We start from the raw sequence: 16,093 nt of genomic DNA, 5'->3' as shown, positions 1-16,093 counted from the left end.
GACTTGGGATTCGATAATTAGCTCTTATTCGGATTTCCACAAATATTTATCCGAGCACTACATTTGCCGTAAAGAGACAAAAATCTGATATATTGCCCACCCGCATAAAGTTATCCAACTCCTAACATGTTTATTTATCTCTTGTCAGAGAAAACCCCCACGACCAACTCCACCACTAGAATATCGAAACCCAATCACCACGCGGACCAAACCGCGGCACGAAAGGGCGGTTGAAGCAGGGGAAGACAACTCTCCGCTATCACGGCTAGTCGGTGATACCGATATAATTTCCGATATCTAACGGATAGGCCGTGGAGACGCCCTCCTATTCGTGGTTTATCCGGATAAGTCCTCCTCCTTATTCCGCCCCTGAGAGATCCATGGCCGATCCCTCTTCCCACGATCTCGACCAACTCCTCGACAGTACTCATCTATTTCTTTGTCTCCCTCTTTCGCTCTATCTATTCTCCCTTCTTATGCTTTTCTTTATTACTATTCTCTATAGGCGCTTTGGAGGACTTCACCAAGCTCGATCTCGTTTCGAACCCAAGGTCTTCTTCTGTTTGTTATCCCCAAATATCTTTTGCTTAATTTGATCGATCCCTTATGGATTTGATAGGAGCGGCGATGCGGGAGATCGGAAGGAAGGGAAGGGGATATCGCGGCAGTCTTCGTCGGTGCAGGGATTGGGGATGGGGTTGCCCGACTTGAGGGCGAAGAAGAAGGGGAAGCAGACGGCTCCCCCGAAGGGTAACTACGCCTCTGAGGCCCTGGAAAAGCTCACGCAGCAGACCCATGAGGCGGTGCGAGGGTTGGAGTCGGTGACGGCCACGGTGCCGCCTCGGGGAGAAGGCAGTTTAGATAGCGAAGTCATGGTCGAGGAGTTCGTCAAGCAATTTGAGGAGCTCGCAGGTTCTCAGGTTAATTCTATTCTCGCGTAATCTGGCGTACGCCATTGGATTTAATATGGTTGGCGTTTGGGGCTTCGTTTGAATTAGGAAAGCAAGTAATTTTTGGAGCGCTGTTACGGTATTGAATCGGGTTCTTTCATTTGTGTTTATTTAGGAATCTGTTTGTATCTAGTCAAATTAGATGCATATCTTGATTTAGATGAAACTGAGAACATCAATCTTAGGTTGTTGGATCCTACCATAATAAGGTTTGCAATTTTTAGCTTCACGCACAGAGGTAAATTTCAGAATTTAGCAATGATAATGATTAGAGAAAGACGAGTTATAAAATACAAACGGTTCCCTTCTGATTAATTAGATAATCATTTATAGTCAACGAGTGTGTTTATGCTGTTGTACCTAGGGGATTTATTGGAATTGAGATCGAATTACATGGGGTAGTTTGTTCCAGCAAATTCTTGGCCTCTCAACAGCAATAGGCAGGTCATCCGAGGACATGGAGGATGCCCTTGATTGTGTGACTTACATTTTAGATGTTGATGTGGTTGGGAAAAGTGAAGTATCCAAATTCATATAGAAGAAAGTTATGGGAACTTTGTAGAAGGAAGATAAAGGGGTTAATACAAACATGTATTGCGATATGATATTTACAAACATTATCCTGCTTACTAAGTTATGAAATGGAGTAATATTGTAGAGAATTTCCTGCCTCTTGTCTTCCCTGATATGAGGTTGTGTGACAACAACATTGTAATGTTGATTTTCTGTTAGAACTATAATGAAAAGGCAAGTTTCAATAGTAGCTAAAATCCACAGTACCATTGATCATCACTTACACCTCGCATATTTATGATGGTACGTCGGTTATTTAGAACATCTATATCATATATAAAATGCAGTCAGTTTTTGAGGTTTGGTGGTGCCAGTGCATGATATGGTTCGACGAATGTGAACGACTGTTTACAGTTTAGTGACGCAAGTAGCAATTGGTCTAGCACTTAAGGTCCTACATCTAAACTGATATGCATGATTCGCCTTTGACCAATTTGGAATGATAGAGTAAGAAAAGAAGCTTTCATATGCTTTGTAAAGGCATTTAACTGTTAAAGTTGGCTGTTAATTTGACAAGGCATTTTGTATGACCAGGGTTGTATGTTTTATGATCCATTAGAACAATGTTATGTAACATAAACATATATTACTATATTTGCTAGAATCCTAACCATTTCTACGGTAATGGTCTTCTATTTGGAATGTCTATTGCTCACAAAAAGCACATAAAATTTAAAATTTAAAATTTATACTTGATTTCTGATATTTTTTTTTTTCACAAAGTCAATCCCATATCACATTCTATGATATTGCAGTTTTTTATTTTATTTCTGTTGGTTTGTTTATCCCTTTTACTTACATATCTTTTTCTTTTTCATATTTTGTAGGACATGGAATCTATTGTAGAAACCATGATGCAACAACTTTTATCTAAGGAGATTCTGTATGAACCTATGAAGGAAATTGGGGAAAGATATCCAAAGTGGTTGGAGAAGCACAAAAATGGATTAAGTCAAGAAGAATACGATCGCTACTATCACCAATATCAACTCATACTAAAGCTGAATGAAGTTTATGATAAAGAACCTGATAATTTCCCTAAAGTTGTTGAGCTCATGCAAAAGATGCAGGAATGTGGCCAACCTCCCAATGACATCGTCCAAGAGCTTGCTCCTGACCTTGATCTAAGCAATCTGGGCCAATTGTGAGTACCATGTTCTCTTCTTTGTGATTACAGAAAGTTCTGAGTTATTAAAACTTCTCTATTATTATCTGCTCTTTATGATCTGTGTGAATCTCTGTTTTCTTCTAAACTTGTGATATACATCAAGTTAAGACTCATTCTTCTTCTAAAATTGTGATATCCGTATGAGAACATATGACAACTAACCACTAGAGTCACAGCAGAGTATAGCAAAGTATAATTTGTGACTTACTGTAACTGAAAAAGTGAAAGTTACATTGTTATGGTTTTCAGAGAATCAGCGTCTTTGCTCAGTTACTGTAGTTTGCTCATTTTATTGCAGCAAATATATCTCTAAGAACCTTAGAAGTTACATGATATATCTTTGCTAAATTTTCTACACACACACTGAATCTGCGATCTCTTTTGGTTTCTGCAGATCACCTGAGATGCTCGAGTCTGCACCGAATTGTTGTATTATGTGAGATGGCACATTGATTATTACAACTGGCAAACATGTCTCTCCCTTGACTTTAATAAGTTTTGTACTTTCATGTTCGCTGCGTTCCAATTTTTTGTATGAAAAACAGTGCTTTCTAATTGATTAGCTTAATACTTTGTTGAAGATAATTGCTAGTCTTTATCAAGATTTTTTTTTTCTTTTTTAGCTTAATGCTTTGTTCCTTTCTTCGTTCTGTGGTTTGTAATGGCTCAGTTGAGTCACATTTGCTACTGGTACATATAGGATGGATGAAAGCTCAAGCAGAGAACTCAAAGCTAAAGAAGGAATTGAGGTGGGCTGTTCATTAATAAAAGGAATGCATGCTTAATTATATATTACTGGATGGCTTGAAAAGTACAACTATAAGAATCAAATGAATGTGTATACTATTGTCTAGAAATTTGTTTGGGTTCTTCACAGTAGACGGGGTCAGGCATCTGTGGGATTTAGCCAATGCCTTCCGTTGACAAAGCTCTTGACCAGGAAAGGGCGAGCAGTCTCGAAGTCAAGCTCCCGAGCCCATGAAACGCCATGAACTGCAGCTGCACCAGGGCCTGAGCACTTGTACAATCCAAAGAAGGCAGTCCTGCAAGTATAAACGTATAAGAATTATTCCAAGCTTTCCATTATGGAGTTATGAATCCCTCTCTCTCTGCATCGGAAGAACCCAAATGGGAAGGTGAATTACTTGTCCTTGTTGCTGGTGTGGTCCCAGTCGTCCCACCCTCCGGGAGCGATGACGTCATCGAAGTAAGTATACGCGAAGACGATCCTCGAGTACTGCCCCATTGCTCGGCCGACGTACAGCTTCCCGGTGCCGGTCACCGTGCAGTTTACGAAGGCGAATCCGGTCCTCTCGCAGGGAGAGTTCCTGTTCTGCGCTGCCACGGACCCGAACCGGGTCGCGATCGAATGGAGCTGGCAATTCTTGTACATGGACCTTCCATTTCCGAAGATGAAGTCTATGGATCCCTCAATGTAGCAATCCTTGAAGTAGTGGCGGCCGGCGTCGTCGTAGAGCGTGTCCTGCGCGCCGTAGAACCCGCAGCCGGAGAAGTACGCCTTGTCGCCCGAGATGCGAAGCGCCGCCGCTTGCCATCCTTCCATGCCGGGCAGTGGTGCCGGAGCTGTGTTCTGTTCATCGTTCACACAAAGTGTTTGACAAGTAGTACTCCTATAAGTTATTATTCTCTGCAACTTTAAGCTTATCAAAATTCAAAAAGAGGTCGGATGGATGTAGGGCGACAAAGATTACAATCCTAGCTTAAGCCCATTTGGTCTCTCTGCTGTCTTGCACTTTGAGCACTAGTAGAAGAGCCAGCCAATGAAACTACTACATACCTTGAAGCTAATATTTCTAGCAGTGAAATAATTAGCTAAAACAGTTACAGAGGCCGTGTTGTAAGTCCTCAGCTGCTGTCCATCCGGCCCCCGGTCGCCGGCCCGGTCGTGCCACTCGATCCACGTCACGTCTCGACCTTCGCCTTTGAACATCAAGTACGGCTTCGTCGCCGGCACCACCACCTTCTCTCTATCTCACCACCAAACAGTTAGACAAAAAGTTAATTATTAGATAATAATCGTAGTGCTACATCTAAAATGACATGATCAGCTAAGATATATTATTACATATAAGACCCGGCTTTGATCTTTACGATAATTCTCTGCGTGTTGTTCTCCGGGACGGAGTCGACAGCCTCCTGCACGGACAAGTAATCGCCGGCCCCGCTCGCGTCGACGACAATCGTGCGTTGGCCGATCGGCTTGATCCATCTGTGGTGATGCCATTTGGTGGTTGGGTTCATCTCGCAAGGGCTTGAAGTTGGTGAGAGAAGTAGAAAGACGAAGAGGGAGATCACTATGTTTACAGTACTTCCCATGTCTACTAATCCCTACTGTTTGGCGTTGAAATGAAGAGTTGAAGACTGAGATGTAGGTGAACCAATTATATAGTACAGGAGTTAGTCTTCACGTGCAGGAGGAAACCATACAATCCAATGCCTTTTTGTATTCATTAGGGATGTTGGTCGGGCCAACGGTCACAGTTTTTATTCTTTTCTCCAGCGTGGCAAATCTGAGCTGGCACTGGCAGTTAAGTGATGGGAGAAAGTAGCAGAAAAGCCCTCTGAGCACTGACCAAATGGTCAGAGTTTCTATTTTTTTTTTCCCACGCCAGGAATGGTAACTTCATTTCAGCATTTAACAATTCTATCCTCCTTAGTATAAGTGGATAACCAACTTGGGCATAGAGAGGTTAAAGGTTAGATCCTTTTTATCCAACTTGGGTTTCGTTAAAAAAAAGAAGAAAAGGGTTAAGCTTAACTTTTGTTGCATGTGGGCCTGAGAGGATAGAAAGTAAGAGAACACATCGAAGAAGTATTTACTTGGGAGAAGGGGAGATATGCAACGGTCATATGATGGTCCTTCTTGATAGAGAGATAGATAGATATATAGGATGGATGTGAGTATGGCGTTTAGTGTTTTGTATGGTACTTGGGAGGAGTGTAGCAGAGGTAGTAGTAGGTGTCGTATTTTGGAGGGTAGTTTAAAAGTAAATTTAGAACGTTGGAAGGTGTCGGAAGGGAATGGCAGCAGTGAGGGGGGAGAGAGAGAGAGAGAGAGTGAAATCTTAGTTGGGGCCACGTGATGATGGCACATAGATTGTATGTATGTATGTATGCATGTATGAGGAACATATAGGATTACGAGGTTTGCATTTGGTAACGGTCAACTATAACGAGGGCTTAACCATAGCCTAAGTAGATGAGAACCACTAGATTTTAGCACATATGAAAAGAGGAAGTAGAAAGTAAACATTTTCTTTGCTTATTTTTTTAAAAATAAAAATAAAAATGTGTATCAAAAGAACGGTAAGTTTTACTTTCATTATTACATGTATAGATTCTATTGTTAATGTCTTATAACACATTCTAGCGTTAGTTTTCTTTAAGATTTTAAAGTCAAAGAAGGGATATTTTAGTTTTTTATTTAATTTTAAAAAGTAACGAAAATTCTCTATTCTATTGGTTGATACTTATGAGGAATTAAATGCAAAATATAGGGGGTTAACTAATAAATATCTACATGTTTTGCGGCGCAAAACGTAATAAAGACGTAATGTAGGGTGTGAAATGAAAAATCCTTTAATTCTCTCGGCCCAACATATCTTTGGGCTTGGCCCACTCTGGATATTATTTATCCATCTCCTCGGCTCCCGCGGAGGAGAGGAAGATAGAAATGGAGCAGCTCCTGCGTACCATCTCAACTCCTTCACCTCCTCTCCATCTCCCACTCTTGACCTTATCGCATTCGAGGCCTAATCCTTCTCAATCTGACAAATCTAGGGTTTCTAGGGTAAGGTTTCGTGCACTCTCCTCGTCCCCCTCCTCTCCGAGAATGGCGGCGACGACGGAAACCGACTTCTTCCCAAACGCGCGGCGTCGCAAGATCGACCCGCTCTGGTCCGGCGCCGGATTTAGCCTCGGCGTCGACCTCGGCGCCGCGAGAACCGGCCTCGCCCTCGGCAAGGGTTTCGCTCCTCCTCGCCCCTTCAACGTAACGACTCCACCAGCTCATCTCCATGATTCTCTCTTCCTATTTTTTGTTCCAATCCTCTGAAGTTTTGGGCTGGATTAGGTTTTGGAGCTGCGAGGGCAGAAGCTTGAGTTGCGCCTTCTTGAAATTGCCCAAGAAGAGGTCTTCGCTGGTCAATATTGATTTTGATATCTTCCCTCGCGTTGCGTTTGTCAAAATTTTGATGAATCGATATATTATCTTTCCTTTAGGAAGCTGATGAATTAATTGTTGGCCTTCCTAAATCGCTTGATGGGAAGGAAACACCGCAATCGAACAAGGTTCGTAGCATTGCGGGGAGGCTTGCAGTTCGAGCTGCGGAGAGGTGAATGATCGAATTGCAGATTGTTTAAATACATATTAGGATCTGATGTCCTTTAAAAAACAATTCTAGCTGGGGTCCGGCACATGTTCCTTGGCTAAAATTATGATCCGCCTTTTGATGTTGGTCATAAAAATTGGTGATTTTATTCCTAGAAACTATAGCTGTTTTAATTTCAAGAACTTTTTATACAATGTGTAGGAATGTAGTTATTACTTTTTTATAATTTTTATCAATGTAAGTCCTCAAATAAATGGTGTTCCAGCCCGTTTGTAGTTAGCAATCTGTTAAGTTATCCTTGGATGGATCCTGTTGATTTGCCTTGCCTGAGGATTCAAATCATCTGATGCAAATTATTAGAATTTCCACGAGTGTAGTTTGACATTACAATGCATTAAGTATTAAGTAGATGTGCTAAATTAGTAGTCCATATACAATGCATATTGCCTATTTAGTAATTACTACTTATATTGGATCTTTGTGTATGTTATGTTTTATGCCCACTTGCTTACTGAACTACAGAATTCAGATTATTTATTTATTTAAATTGATTGCGACTGCTTGAACAGTGCAGAGGCTTAAGAGTATATCTTCAGGATGAACATGGAACTTCAATAGATGCCCTTAATTATATGATCGATATGTAAGTTCTTCTTTTAGGCTTCTCAAGTATGTTTGTATTATCTTTTGTTATACCTGTGGATCAGCCCTGTGCTTTATTATAGTTAGGGTTAATATCTCAGACTCTCAGACCTGCTTGAGTTACACCTGTTTAATGTCAGCCTGAGACTGCTGTTGTTGGTATATTACTTATTTGAATTTTTTGACTGATGCAATTAACATAAAAGTACTGAGACATAACAATTGAAATACTCGGCAGCATCAGAAAACAAACTGAATTTATACCTAATATAATTGATAAACAGAAAGAAAAGTAGGAAAGTTAAGTGTCTTGTACAAAAATAATTGTGCAAATTGGGCAAAAAGTTAAGGCTCCACTGTGGCCAACTCAAAGAAGGATCTGGCAAGAACCCTGGCTTAGATCATGCTTTATGAAGATTCTTTTATTTATCCTTTTTTACAATCCCCATTCTCCACCAGACAACAGCTAGCAAGTTTTCCAACAAAAAAAAAAATCCTATTTTATGATTCTATCATCTGTGGGGATTTATAGGTTCACAGTTTTAAAAGATCTATGATACTGGTCTTTTTCCTTCATTGGCTCAAGTGTTGCTACCAGATTATGTTGGAGTACTCTTATGTTCTCTCATTGGGTAACTGTGGGAAACAAATAGTCCTTTGCATTAGAATGAAGTGTTGTTACAAGGTTGGTTCCAAATGGAAATCTAACAATCATGCTCTTCCAGGGGCCTCAAAAGATCTGTCCGCAAAGTGAAATCTGATGCCTATTCTGCTATGGTATGACTTCTGGCAATTTATATGCAGTGCAGCTTTCCTCTCTACAGCTTCAATTTGTTCACTAATGCTGCTTGCAGATAGTATTGGAGAGATACTTCTCAATGTCTGGTCATGGAGCTGAACTTGTTCTTCCGAAGCAGTTGGAATTGCAGGAAAAACTAAGAATGCTCTCACAAGAACATGCTGAATATTTTGAAGATACTTTTCCTGCTGATCCATGACTATTTTTACCTTCATCAATACTTTCGATTATAATAGATGAAAACTTGTGTACATACAGCTGACTTTTTCAACAGTGAAATAATTAGTGATGGGAAATGAATTAAGACTGATCGACATATCATATAATGCCTGCAACTGTACCCTTATAGGATTTTGTAGGCGGAGTTCTAAGTTTTCTTTTTACCCCTTGTTGTTGGTTTAAGAAGCTGCTGTTCTCTTCTTCGGATACTGATTTTATTTGATGTCGTAGTATGCTTGGCATCAGTAATTCGTTAAGCTGGCAACACGATATACTGAACTCTACAAGCAAACAGAGAACGACCTATTTCAAGTAAAAGTAAATACTGCTTGCAAATCAGTGAAATTTATATCCCATATCTCGTGTTCCTGGTTAGGAACATGAAATGACCTATTGTTCCTGAGCTCAAGGGCAAGTCTTGTTCTAGCTGACACTTAACAGATTCAAGGGTTCGCAGCCTTCAGCCTTTGTCTATTATTCTTTGGAGACAGAAATTGAGAAGTACTCACCAGGACGAGCCAATCCAGAGAAAGAAATTAAATGAATTATAATAAACATCAAGTTTTCCTAACCAAACGAAGCCAAACACATACTCCAATTCCACGTTCCCCCTCCCGATAGAGATATCATGACCCCATTCCAGGCCATCATGTCCACCTGTTTTATATCCTATTATGATACAATCATTATAACTCATAATGCTACAGCGGACTGCTACAAGTGAACAGCCAAAATCGTCAAAATGGAATTAGCCAATATAATCACTTCTGCTGGTGATTAGCTTGTGTATCACTGACTCAATACAGCTTGCTGAATTCCGGTGTCTGTGTAGGTTCTCCCAGTCTAGGAAAGAAGACCTCCCTTTCAATCAGGATATGCAAGGAGCCTATTACCTTCATCAAAGATGCCCAAACAAATGGAGCGCAGAACACTGCATAAGCAGACACTGCCAAGGCCCTCACAACACCATTAGAGTACCAAGGAAACGCCATCACAAAGAGTGCACCGAAAATCCCAAGCCAAGGTGTGAGGACTGAAAATGGCGGGAGAAGGAAGACATTGATCACGATCGAAGAAAGAGCTGATGAACCAAGCAAGTAGAGAGACCAGCCTAGAATTGGATGCACTGTGCGGGGAATGAGGAAGAAGGGAACAGTGTAGGCAGCTAGCATGGACCACAAGGCTGCCACCTTGAGCATGGAGTGTACGAAGGCAGTGCTCTTCTCTGGACGCCTGTTATAACACATCTTTGACAAACTTGGTCGTGCTAGCCTGGTGACCGCCATTACTCCGATATAAAGAATTGACTGGATTAGGATCACCGGCAGCTCCGATCCATACCTGTTCACAATACCATTTGTCAGCATGGATTTTAGGGATAAAAAATGAGGCAAAGATCTCAACTTTCAACTTCAAATTATGTGAAACGCCATTCATCTACAGGAATACAATGCTTGTTTCTCAGAAGACTAGAAGCTTATAACTACACTATCACTATTCTAAAGAAACAAGTTCTAATCCAATTTTAACTGTCAAATTGACAGCTTTTACATGTTTAAGGCCCACTAATCTGTTTCCATAATGTCTAGCTTAATTTATGCAACTCTATAAAAATCAAGGACTTGGTCAACTTTCCCTCCTGGATCCAACTTGTCAAATAGAAAAAAGAATAGAAAAATCATCACAAGTTCTTTGGCCCTTAGAAAGGATTTTTTTGCTGAGGTATAATTGAATGCGACCAAATCTGCCAAGTGGTTACCGCCATCTAATTATAGCTATTGCGCAATAAGCTAGGTAGTCAACAATAAATGATATTGGTCTGGTATATCCTTGTTTCACTCACCCAATACTATTCCGGCGCTGCTCATGCCAAGAAACGCCCAATGGTAATACTGGCCAAGACCACCAATACCAGGGTTTGAACCAAGGTGCACTAGGGAATGTGATTACACTGTTTGGTCCACAGGGAATGCTCCAGCGAAGCTTCAGATCTGTGCAGAGTAAAAAACATGCTTATTAAATCAAACCAATAACAGAAGTTATATTTTAGTTTCTAATATGTAATGAACACAACTCAAATAATTGTAGACTTCTACATGTCAACATAAGCATGATTAATCAAAATATCCTATAAAATCAACAAAAGCATAAGGGGAAAACTGTATAAGAGAAAACAATGAACAGGTTTCATGTACTCACAGAAGTAGGAAGCATCCATCTGATATCCAAGTGGAAGGCGATATGTGCCATCAATCTTGGTACCATTGGCAGGTGGATGAAACATTGGTTGATCAAGCAAATCGGGGAAGTAGCTAGTCAAAAAGCCCTGATCTGCACCATCAGGGTTCCGACGCCCAATCTCTAGCTCATGAAGCATGTTCTTGAAAACATCCATTGAAGGCTGTGAATGTAAAGATACACACTCATTAACTCACAGTGGATAATGGATATGAACTAAAGTCATGCTATCTGAATCAAAGAAAGGCACAAGCTTACAGCAAATTTTTTAGCAGGAGGTCATTTTCCTTTCTAGTGTTGTTATTCTTTTATTTTGTCGTAAAGGACTGTGTTTCACATTCAAATCCATTCCATGATATGCAAAATCCTGCCCTAGTCAGGACTATTCGGATTGAGTTGGAACTCCTACTATAGCCAATGGCTAGCAGCTTAATATCTTCAAACGAGAAAATTTATATTAATTAGATTTAGACATGCATGTGTTCGCTCTAAGGAAGACATTAACTAATACCCTGCTCTAGCTTACTTGCATGATAATCTGCAATACAAATCGTAATTTAAAGCGGACTTCAAGACATACTTGTGTAGAACAAATGTCCAACATAAATGACCATATGACTTGAGGAATTTGACCAATCAATAGAAAATTAAAATGCTTAATCCTATAAATACAAAATGTCATTGGAGGTCACCTAAAACCCATGTAATTTAACTTCTATCGCCTCTCCATGTAACAGTCACAGGAGCCTCTAGCGTCCACCGACATCAAAGCTCCTTATTTCTACTTGCTGAAGGTCGAAATGGTGCAATGTACTTTAAACAAAAGGTAATTATCTACATTATTAGGATTATGTTCATCGTCACTCTATTGTCCTCATCGTTCTCTGTTCGGAAATATATATATGGTCTTCCAAGTATGATATTAAAAGCACAGCATGTTAAAACGTTGGAATATATGGTCTTCCGAGTATGACATATAATGGACAGCATGTTTAAAATGAATCTAAACTCTCACTTGCATATGGGAATGGATAATAGTTGGCGTCAGAAACCATCGTAGAAAGGAAAAAATGACAGAAAAAACAAATTGGATACAACAATTATTGGTCTCCAATCACAACTAACAAGGACCAAAATTTTCTTGTACTTGAAAACATTGATGCCTTACTTTCAGCCCCAGAAAACACTAGAAAGGAAAAGGAAATTGTGAATGATATGAAGGCATGAAGGAGATAGTGTACCTGAAGGACAAAGAGGCCAGTGTGGAAGATGCAGGGGTTGATGAAGACGGCACAGAACTGACCACACTGGAAGAGTTCATCAGTCTTTTGAAGGAAAAGGTTGTCGGAGTCGAGCATAATTACACGGTCATATTCCACCAAGCTCCATGCATAGAGCTTGTTCAATGTCAGCTTGAACCTTGTGTTAAAATTATCCTGATTCTCATATGGGTTCTTCAAATTCTCCACTGTAACAACCTTCACGCCATCCTCCTCTTTCCTGTTCGTAGTCATCAACCATAGGCATAAGTTTCAGTATTACACTGATCATGTCAGTTCACAATTACCATCAGCAAATTAAATTAATACGCCGAAGATGATAAACATTTGCGTTCATCTTGTTACTAAGCCGAGCATACTTCATATTAGATTCTACCAAGAGCAACTGACTTGGGCCATAAACTTAAATTTCTGAGGAACCCGATAGAGTTCCAGAATGGGGCCCAACCATTTAAGAAATATTCTCACTAATAAGAACCGATGCCAGTCAACTAAAATGTTTGTTAGAGTGGCCGTGCGGTGCATACGGACATAGAGATTTCAAAAGCCAATTTTGATGGTCAAAGACAGCAATGCTTCCACCAAGAACCACGGTGGTGTTTTGGTTATTTCACAAATAACTGGAGGCGTGGCGAATATAGACCCCACAGCAAGGCTAAGAGCTGTCAAACCGCGTCTTTCTAAATGTCCCAAGACTTGAGAAGTAGTCAAAAGCTTTGTACTTTCGAAGTGGACAACCATCATCATCTATTAGAATTCGCGAGCGATTCCATTACTCATATTAGAAAAATAAATAATTGAATGACTCGATTGCCCTCCTAAGTCTCAACGCACTCCGGCAAAGGACGGTCACACGACGAAGGTTATTTCTGGTACAAAAAACTAAGAAAGAGAAAAATATCCATGGCCAGTATCCGCTGACCTCTGGTTCTCTTCATCTTCCCCAAAAATTGCCTTTCCCAAATATGGAAAAGGAAGCTACTTTCAAATTAAATAAGAATAAAACAACAAATTGATACCGAACAGTAAAGAAGAACGTCAAATTCTCGTAGAAACCCTAATTTCGACATTAAACTTTCACGCTTAACCATTAAGTAAATCACGAAAAATAAAAATAAAAATTCTGAATCAGGAGACGGGGACGTGTGAACGAATATCGAACAAGAAAAAAATGGAGGGCGTGAGAATAGAAGCGTACAGAGTCTGGATCCACCGGATCGGGACGTCGACGGAGGCTATAACGACGCGATCGGCATCAACGCCGAGTTTCCTGAGAGATCGCATCATAACCCTCGTGGCCACGTAAAACTCGTAATCCCTCGGCGTCCCCATGTACATCATCGCCGCGTAGGCGTGCCGATTCCTCGGCAACCCTTCCTCCTCCCCAGTCGCCGTCGCCGCAACCACCACCGCCGCAAGCATCCACAAGAGCCCCAGATGCCATCTTGTCCTCCAAAAACCCATCTTCCGCAAACCTAAAACAATCTAGAAGAGAAGGAAAGGGGGCAAGGGCGAGGGAAACCCTAGCGCGTATCCCGAGGCTATGCGAGATCGGATCTCCAACTCCTGGGCCGGCGATTCACTCCCATTGCCCAAATCCGAGTCGGAGAGAGCCGGAGAAGAGAAGGGGGAAGTGCGCGCGTCGTTGTTGTTCCTTTAACACGAGATGGAGAGGGGGGGGTGGGGTGACAAAGGAAGAAGAGGAGATCGAGGAAGTGGCTAAAGAGTAATGTAATATAAACGAAAAGATAGGGGGGTTTTTATAATTATCAAACTCTGTCGAAACGGGATTATTATGATATCATTTTCACTCCCGGATTTTCTATTTGCGGATAAGCGGGTCTCGGATTTCTTTTTCTTTTCTTTTTTTAATGGGTCGGGTTGGTGATATATGTAGATAAGATCAGTTAAACCTCGCTCGGCTTATTTGTTGGACCGGAAGACGATGGACATGTTTGACTCGTTCCGAGACTCTCCAATCTAAGTTAGTTATTTTGATGGTTTAAAACTTTAAATTAGTTAAGAAAACTTATATTATTATTATTTTCTAATTTTTCTGCTTGACGTCTAATATGAACTACCTTATAAACTTATAATTCATAGTGTAAGACAGTAGAGATTGAACTGTTTGAAATAAAATTAGATCGTACCGAGTCCATCCAAAAAAATTATTACAGATTTTTTTAATAAAATTTAAACTTTTTTTTAAAAAAAAGTCATCCTCTAAGGTTTAGATTTGCCGTACTAATAGTTACTCATCTTTTTAATGTTTGCCGTACTAATTAAAAGACTCATTTAAATCAAGAAACAAATAAGTCTTCGGCCTGCCTCAAATTGTGGATTAAGTCGTTGTTTAGGTGGCTGTTGCCACGTGGCGGGTCAATTATTGAGAGCATATCGCATTTCCTACGACAGCATCTGAGCCGCGCGGGAAGTCCAAGATGCGGTGTTCATCTCTCCTTCCTTCCGAAGATTTTTATTTCAACCCCTTCTCTTTCTATTATTTTTTAATTTAAACCCCGAAGAGAATGGATCAGAGTTCAGAAGAGTATAAAACCAACCTACTCGAAGATTTTAATTTTTTTTAGGGGCTCCTTTTTCTCGTGGACTCTTTATTGCATAGAAGCGTTCAAACTAATATACGATCCAGTCCAAATCTAGTATAAATACTAAATAATGCAGGGTTTAGTTGGATAAAAGGTCACCACCTAATAAGGGTGCAGGGAGTTTTGAATTGGTCGATTAGGGTTGAATTTTGATACTTGATGGAATCCCACTCACTTTGTGAATTTAGTCCAACGCATGATGCCATTCCAGCATTAAAAGCTAATATTTTGTTTAAAGTCTTTCCATTCCTTTGTCTTTAGGTTTTTGTACGCATTGAGGATGTTTAGAAGTTTTTTTCCCCCTTCTATATGCTTGTTGGATTTGAGTGCAATAACTCTTTTTGGCTTGGTGTTGATTGATAACTATTTCTTCCCAACTTGTGATCTTAATTTTAAATCCTATCAATTTTACAGGTGTCCGTTTCACTTGATTGTATACAATATATGATTTAGGACTTTCGGCGAAATGGCTAGAACTTTCGGTGTGGGTTGTTCTTTTTCTTTAAAGTAGTAGGAATTCTAAAAATTCTTATGTTAACTTGCAGAATAAATATAATATAAGCATAACTATTTTAATTTTAAATATTAGAAGAAATTAGCTACTACGAGTAATAGTTATTCTAATAGTTATTCTAATGTTTAGTTCTATAAAAAATAATAATAATGTTTGATGTGATATAAAGTTGATATTAAAGTCGGTAATATTTTAAACTAAATGACAAAAATACCCTTGAGCTGATAGGAAACAATATTTCAAAAAAATTCATATATTATATAAGCATGCATAGTTATAACCTCGCATTGCGCAGGTATGCGAGGTTATAACCCCGCACTATACAGGTATGGGGTATGATTACCTTTGGATATGAGAGAGAGATAACAACTGTAGTTGATATGATTACTAATTATGTGTTGTCATCTCAAAAGGTAAAATAGTAATCTTGAGTTATTAATAAATAATTTTTAGAAAGTTGTATGGAATAAAATGAGAGATAATATTAAATTAGCATACTAAAATAAGATAATATATTATTTAATTACTACACAAGGAGAATAAGAAAATTTATTTTAGAATAAACATATTCTTATTCCATAAGTGAACGGGGGCTTACTAGTGTCTAGCTTCTTATTTCTAATTTTTCTAAACAAAAATACTTTTCACATAACAGCATATTATGTTCTATATAATATTATTATTGCCGTCAAAATCATTAGCTATTTTCAAAATATTATTGCCGTCAAAATCATCGTGGAACTAATTAACTC

At 39.6% G+C, this 16,093-nt stretch overlaps 4 protein-coding genes across 5 annotated transcripts; 2 read left to right on the top strand and 2 right to left on the bottom strand.

Moving 5' to 3' along the window:
- The first annotated feature begins 91 nt into the window (after positions 1-91).
- LOC140793853 (peroxisome biogenesis protein 19-2-like) lies at positions 92-3,276 on the top strand. Its single transcript, XM_073145600.1, has 5 exons — positions 92-423; positions 506-551; positions 620-920; positions 2,351-2,667; positions 3,086-3,276. Exons 1-5 carry the CDS (start codon positions 381-383, stop codon positions 3,129-3,131), a joined length of 753 nt encoding a protein of 250 aa, XP_073001701.1. The 5' UTR covers positions 92-380; the 3' UTR covers positions 3,132-3,276.
- A 148-nt stretch (positions 3,277-3,424) lies between these two features.
- LOC140793852 (probable pectinesterase 68) lies at positions 3,425-5,068 on the bottom strand. 2 transcript variants are annotated; one of them, XM_073145599.1, is made up of 4 exons: positions 4,778-5,068; positions 4,490-4,679; positions 3,837-4,282; positions 3,425-3,734 (listed from the first exon to the last, which is right to left on the bottom strand). In XM_073145599.1, the coding sequence occupies exons 1-4, from the start codon at positions 5,026-5,028 to the stop codon at positions 3,578-3,580; spliced, it is 1,044 nt and encodes a 347-aa protein (XP_073001700.1). In that variant the 5' UTR covers positions 5,029-5,068; the 3' UTR covers positions 3,425-3,577. The 2 variants fall into 2 exon arrangements, with proteins under 2 accessions (XP_073001700.1, XP_073001699.1); XM_073145598.1 differs by having other exon boundaries at positions 3,837-4,345; positions 4,778-5,047.
- Positions 5,069-6,360: 1,292 nt separating this feature from the next.
- Positions 6,361-8,800, top strand: LOC140793758 (uncharacterized). Its single transcript, XM_073145442.1, has 6 exons — positions 6,361-6,703; positions 6,785-6,844; positions 6,934-7,046; positions 7,618-7,686; positions 8,411-8,462; positions 8,540-8,800. The coding sequence occupies exons 1-6, from the start codon at positions 6,386-6,388 to the stop codon at positions 8,681-8,683; spliced, it is 756 nt and encodes a 251-aa protein (XP_073001543.1). The 5' UTR covers positions 6,361-6,385; the 3' UTR covers positions 8,684-8,800.
- Positions 8,801-9,229: 429 nt separating this feature from the next.
- On the bottom strand, positions 9,230-13,998 carry LOC140793757 (putative glucuronosyltransferase PGSIP8). Its single transcript, XM_073145441.1, has 5 exons — positions 13,420-13,998; positions 12,183-12,441; positions 10,903-11,104; positions 10,547-10,694; positions 9,230-10,044 (listed from the first exon to the last, which is right to left on the bottom strand). Exons 1-5 carry the CDS (start codon positions 13,683-13,685, stop codon positions 9,501-9,503), a joined length of 1,419 nt encoding a protein of 472 aa, XP_073001542.1. The 5' UTR covers positions 13,686-13,998; the 3' UTR covers positions 9,230-9,500.
- Between the last annotated feature and the right edge of the window lie 2,095 nt (positions 13,999-16,093).

The sequence above is a fragment of the Typha latifolia genome, chromosome 8, assembly GCF_019914945.1.
Source record: "Typha latifolia isolate L0001 chromosome 8, TyphaL0001v2, whole genome shotgun sequence".
NCBI lineage: Eukaryota > Viridiplantae > Streptophyta > Magnoliopsida > Poales > Typhaceae > Typha > Typha latifolia.
Note: the sequence above shows the minus strand (reverse complement) of the source record. Positions and strands in the feature narration are given on the sequence as shown.

Coding starts and splice junctions, on each gene's coding strand:
- LOC140793757 (XM_073145441.1), bottom strand. CDS start 13,685: ATGGGTTTTTGGAGGACAAGATGGCATCTGGGGCTCTTGTGGATGCTT. Junction 12,442..13,419: donor ATCCGGTGGATCCAGACTCT/GTACGCTTCTAT, acceptor GACTACGAACAG/GAAAGAGGAGGATGGCGTGA. Junction 11,105..12,182: donor CTGGCCTCTTTGTCCTTCAG/GTACACTATCTC, acceptor TTACATTCACAG/CCTTCAATGGATGTTTTCAA.
- LOC140793758 (XM_073145442.1), top strand. CDS start 6,386: ATGGAGCAGCTCCTGCGTACCATCTCAACTCCTTCACCTCCTCTCCAT. Junction 7,047..7,617: donor GCAGTTCGAGCTGCGGAGAG/GTGAATGATCGA, acceptor TGAACAGTGCAG/AGGCTTAAGAGTATATCTTC. Junction 8,463..8,539: donor CTGATGCCTATTCTGCTATG/GTATGACTTCTG, acceptor TGCTGCTTGCAG/ATAGTATTGGAGAGATACTT.
- LOC140793852 (XM_073145598.1), bottom strand. CDS start 5,028: ATGGGAAGTACTGTAAACATAGTGATCTCCCTCTTCGTCTTTCTACTT. Junction 4,346..4,489: donor CTAGAAATATTAGCTTCAAG/GTATGTAGTAGT, acceptor ATAAGCTTAAAG/TTGCAGAGAATAATAACTTA. Junction 3,735..3,836: donor CACACCAGCAACAAGGACAA/GTAATTCACCTT, acceptor TTATACTTGCAG/GACTGCCTTCTTTGGATTGT.
- LOC140793853 (XM_073145600.1), top strand. CDS start 381: ATGGCCGATCCCTCTTCCCACGATCTCGACCAACTCCTCGACA. Junction 424..505: donor TCTCGACCAACTCCTCGACA/GTACTCATCTAT, acceptor TATTCTCTATAG/GCGCTTTGGAGGACTTCACC. Junction 2,668..3,085: donor CTAAGCAATCTGGGCCAATT/GTGAGTACCATG, acceptor TGGTTTCTGCAG/ATCACCTGAGATGCTCGAGT.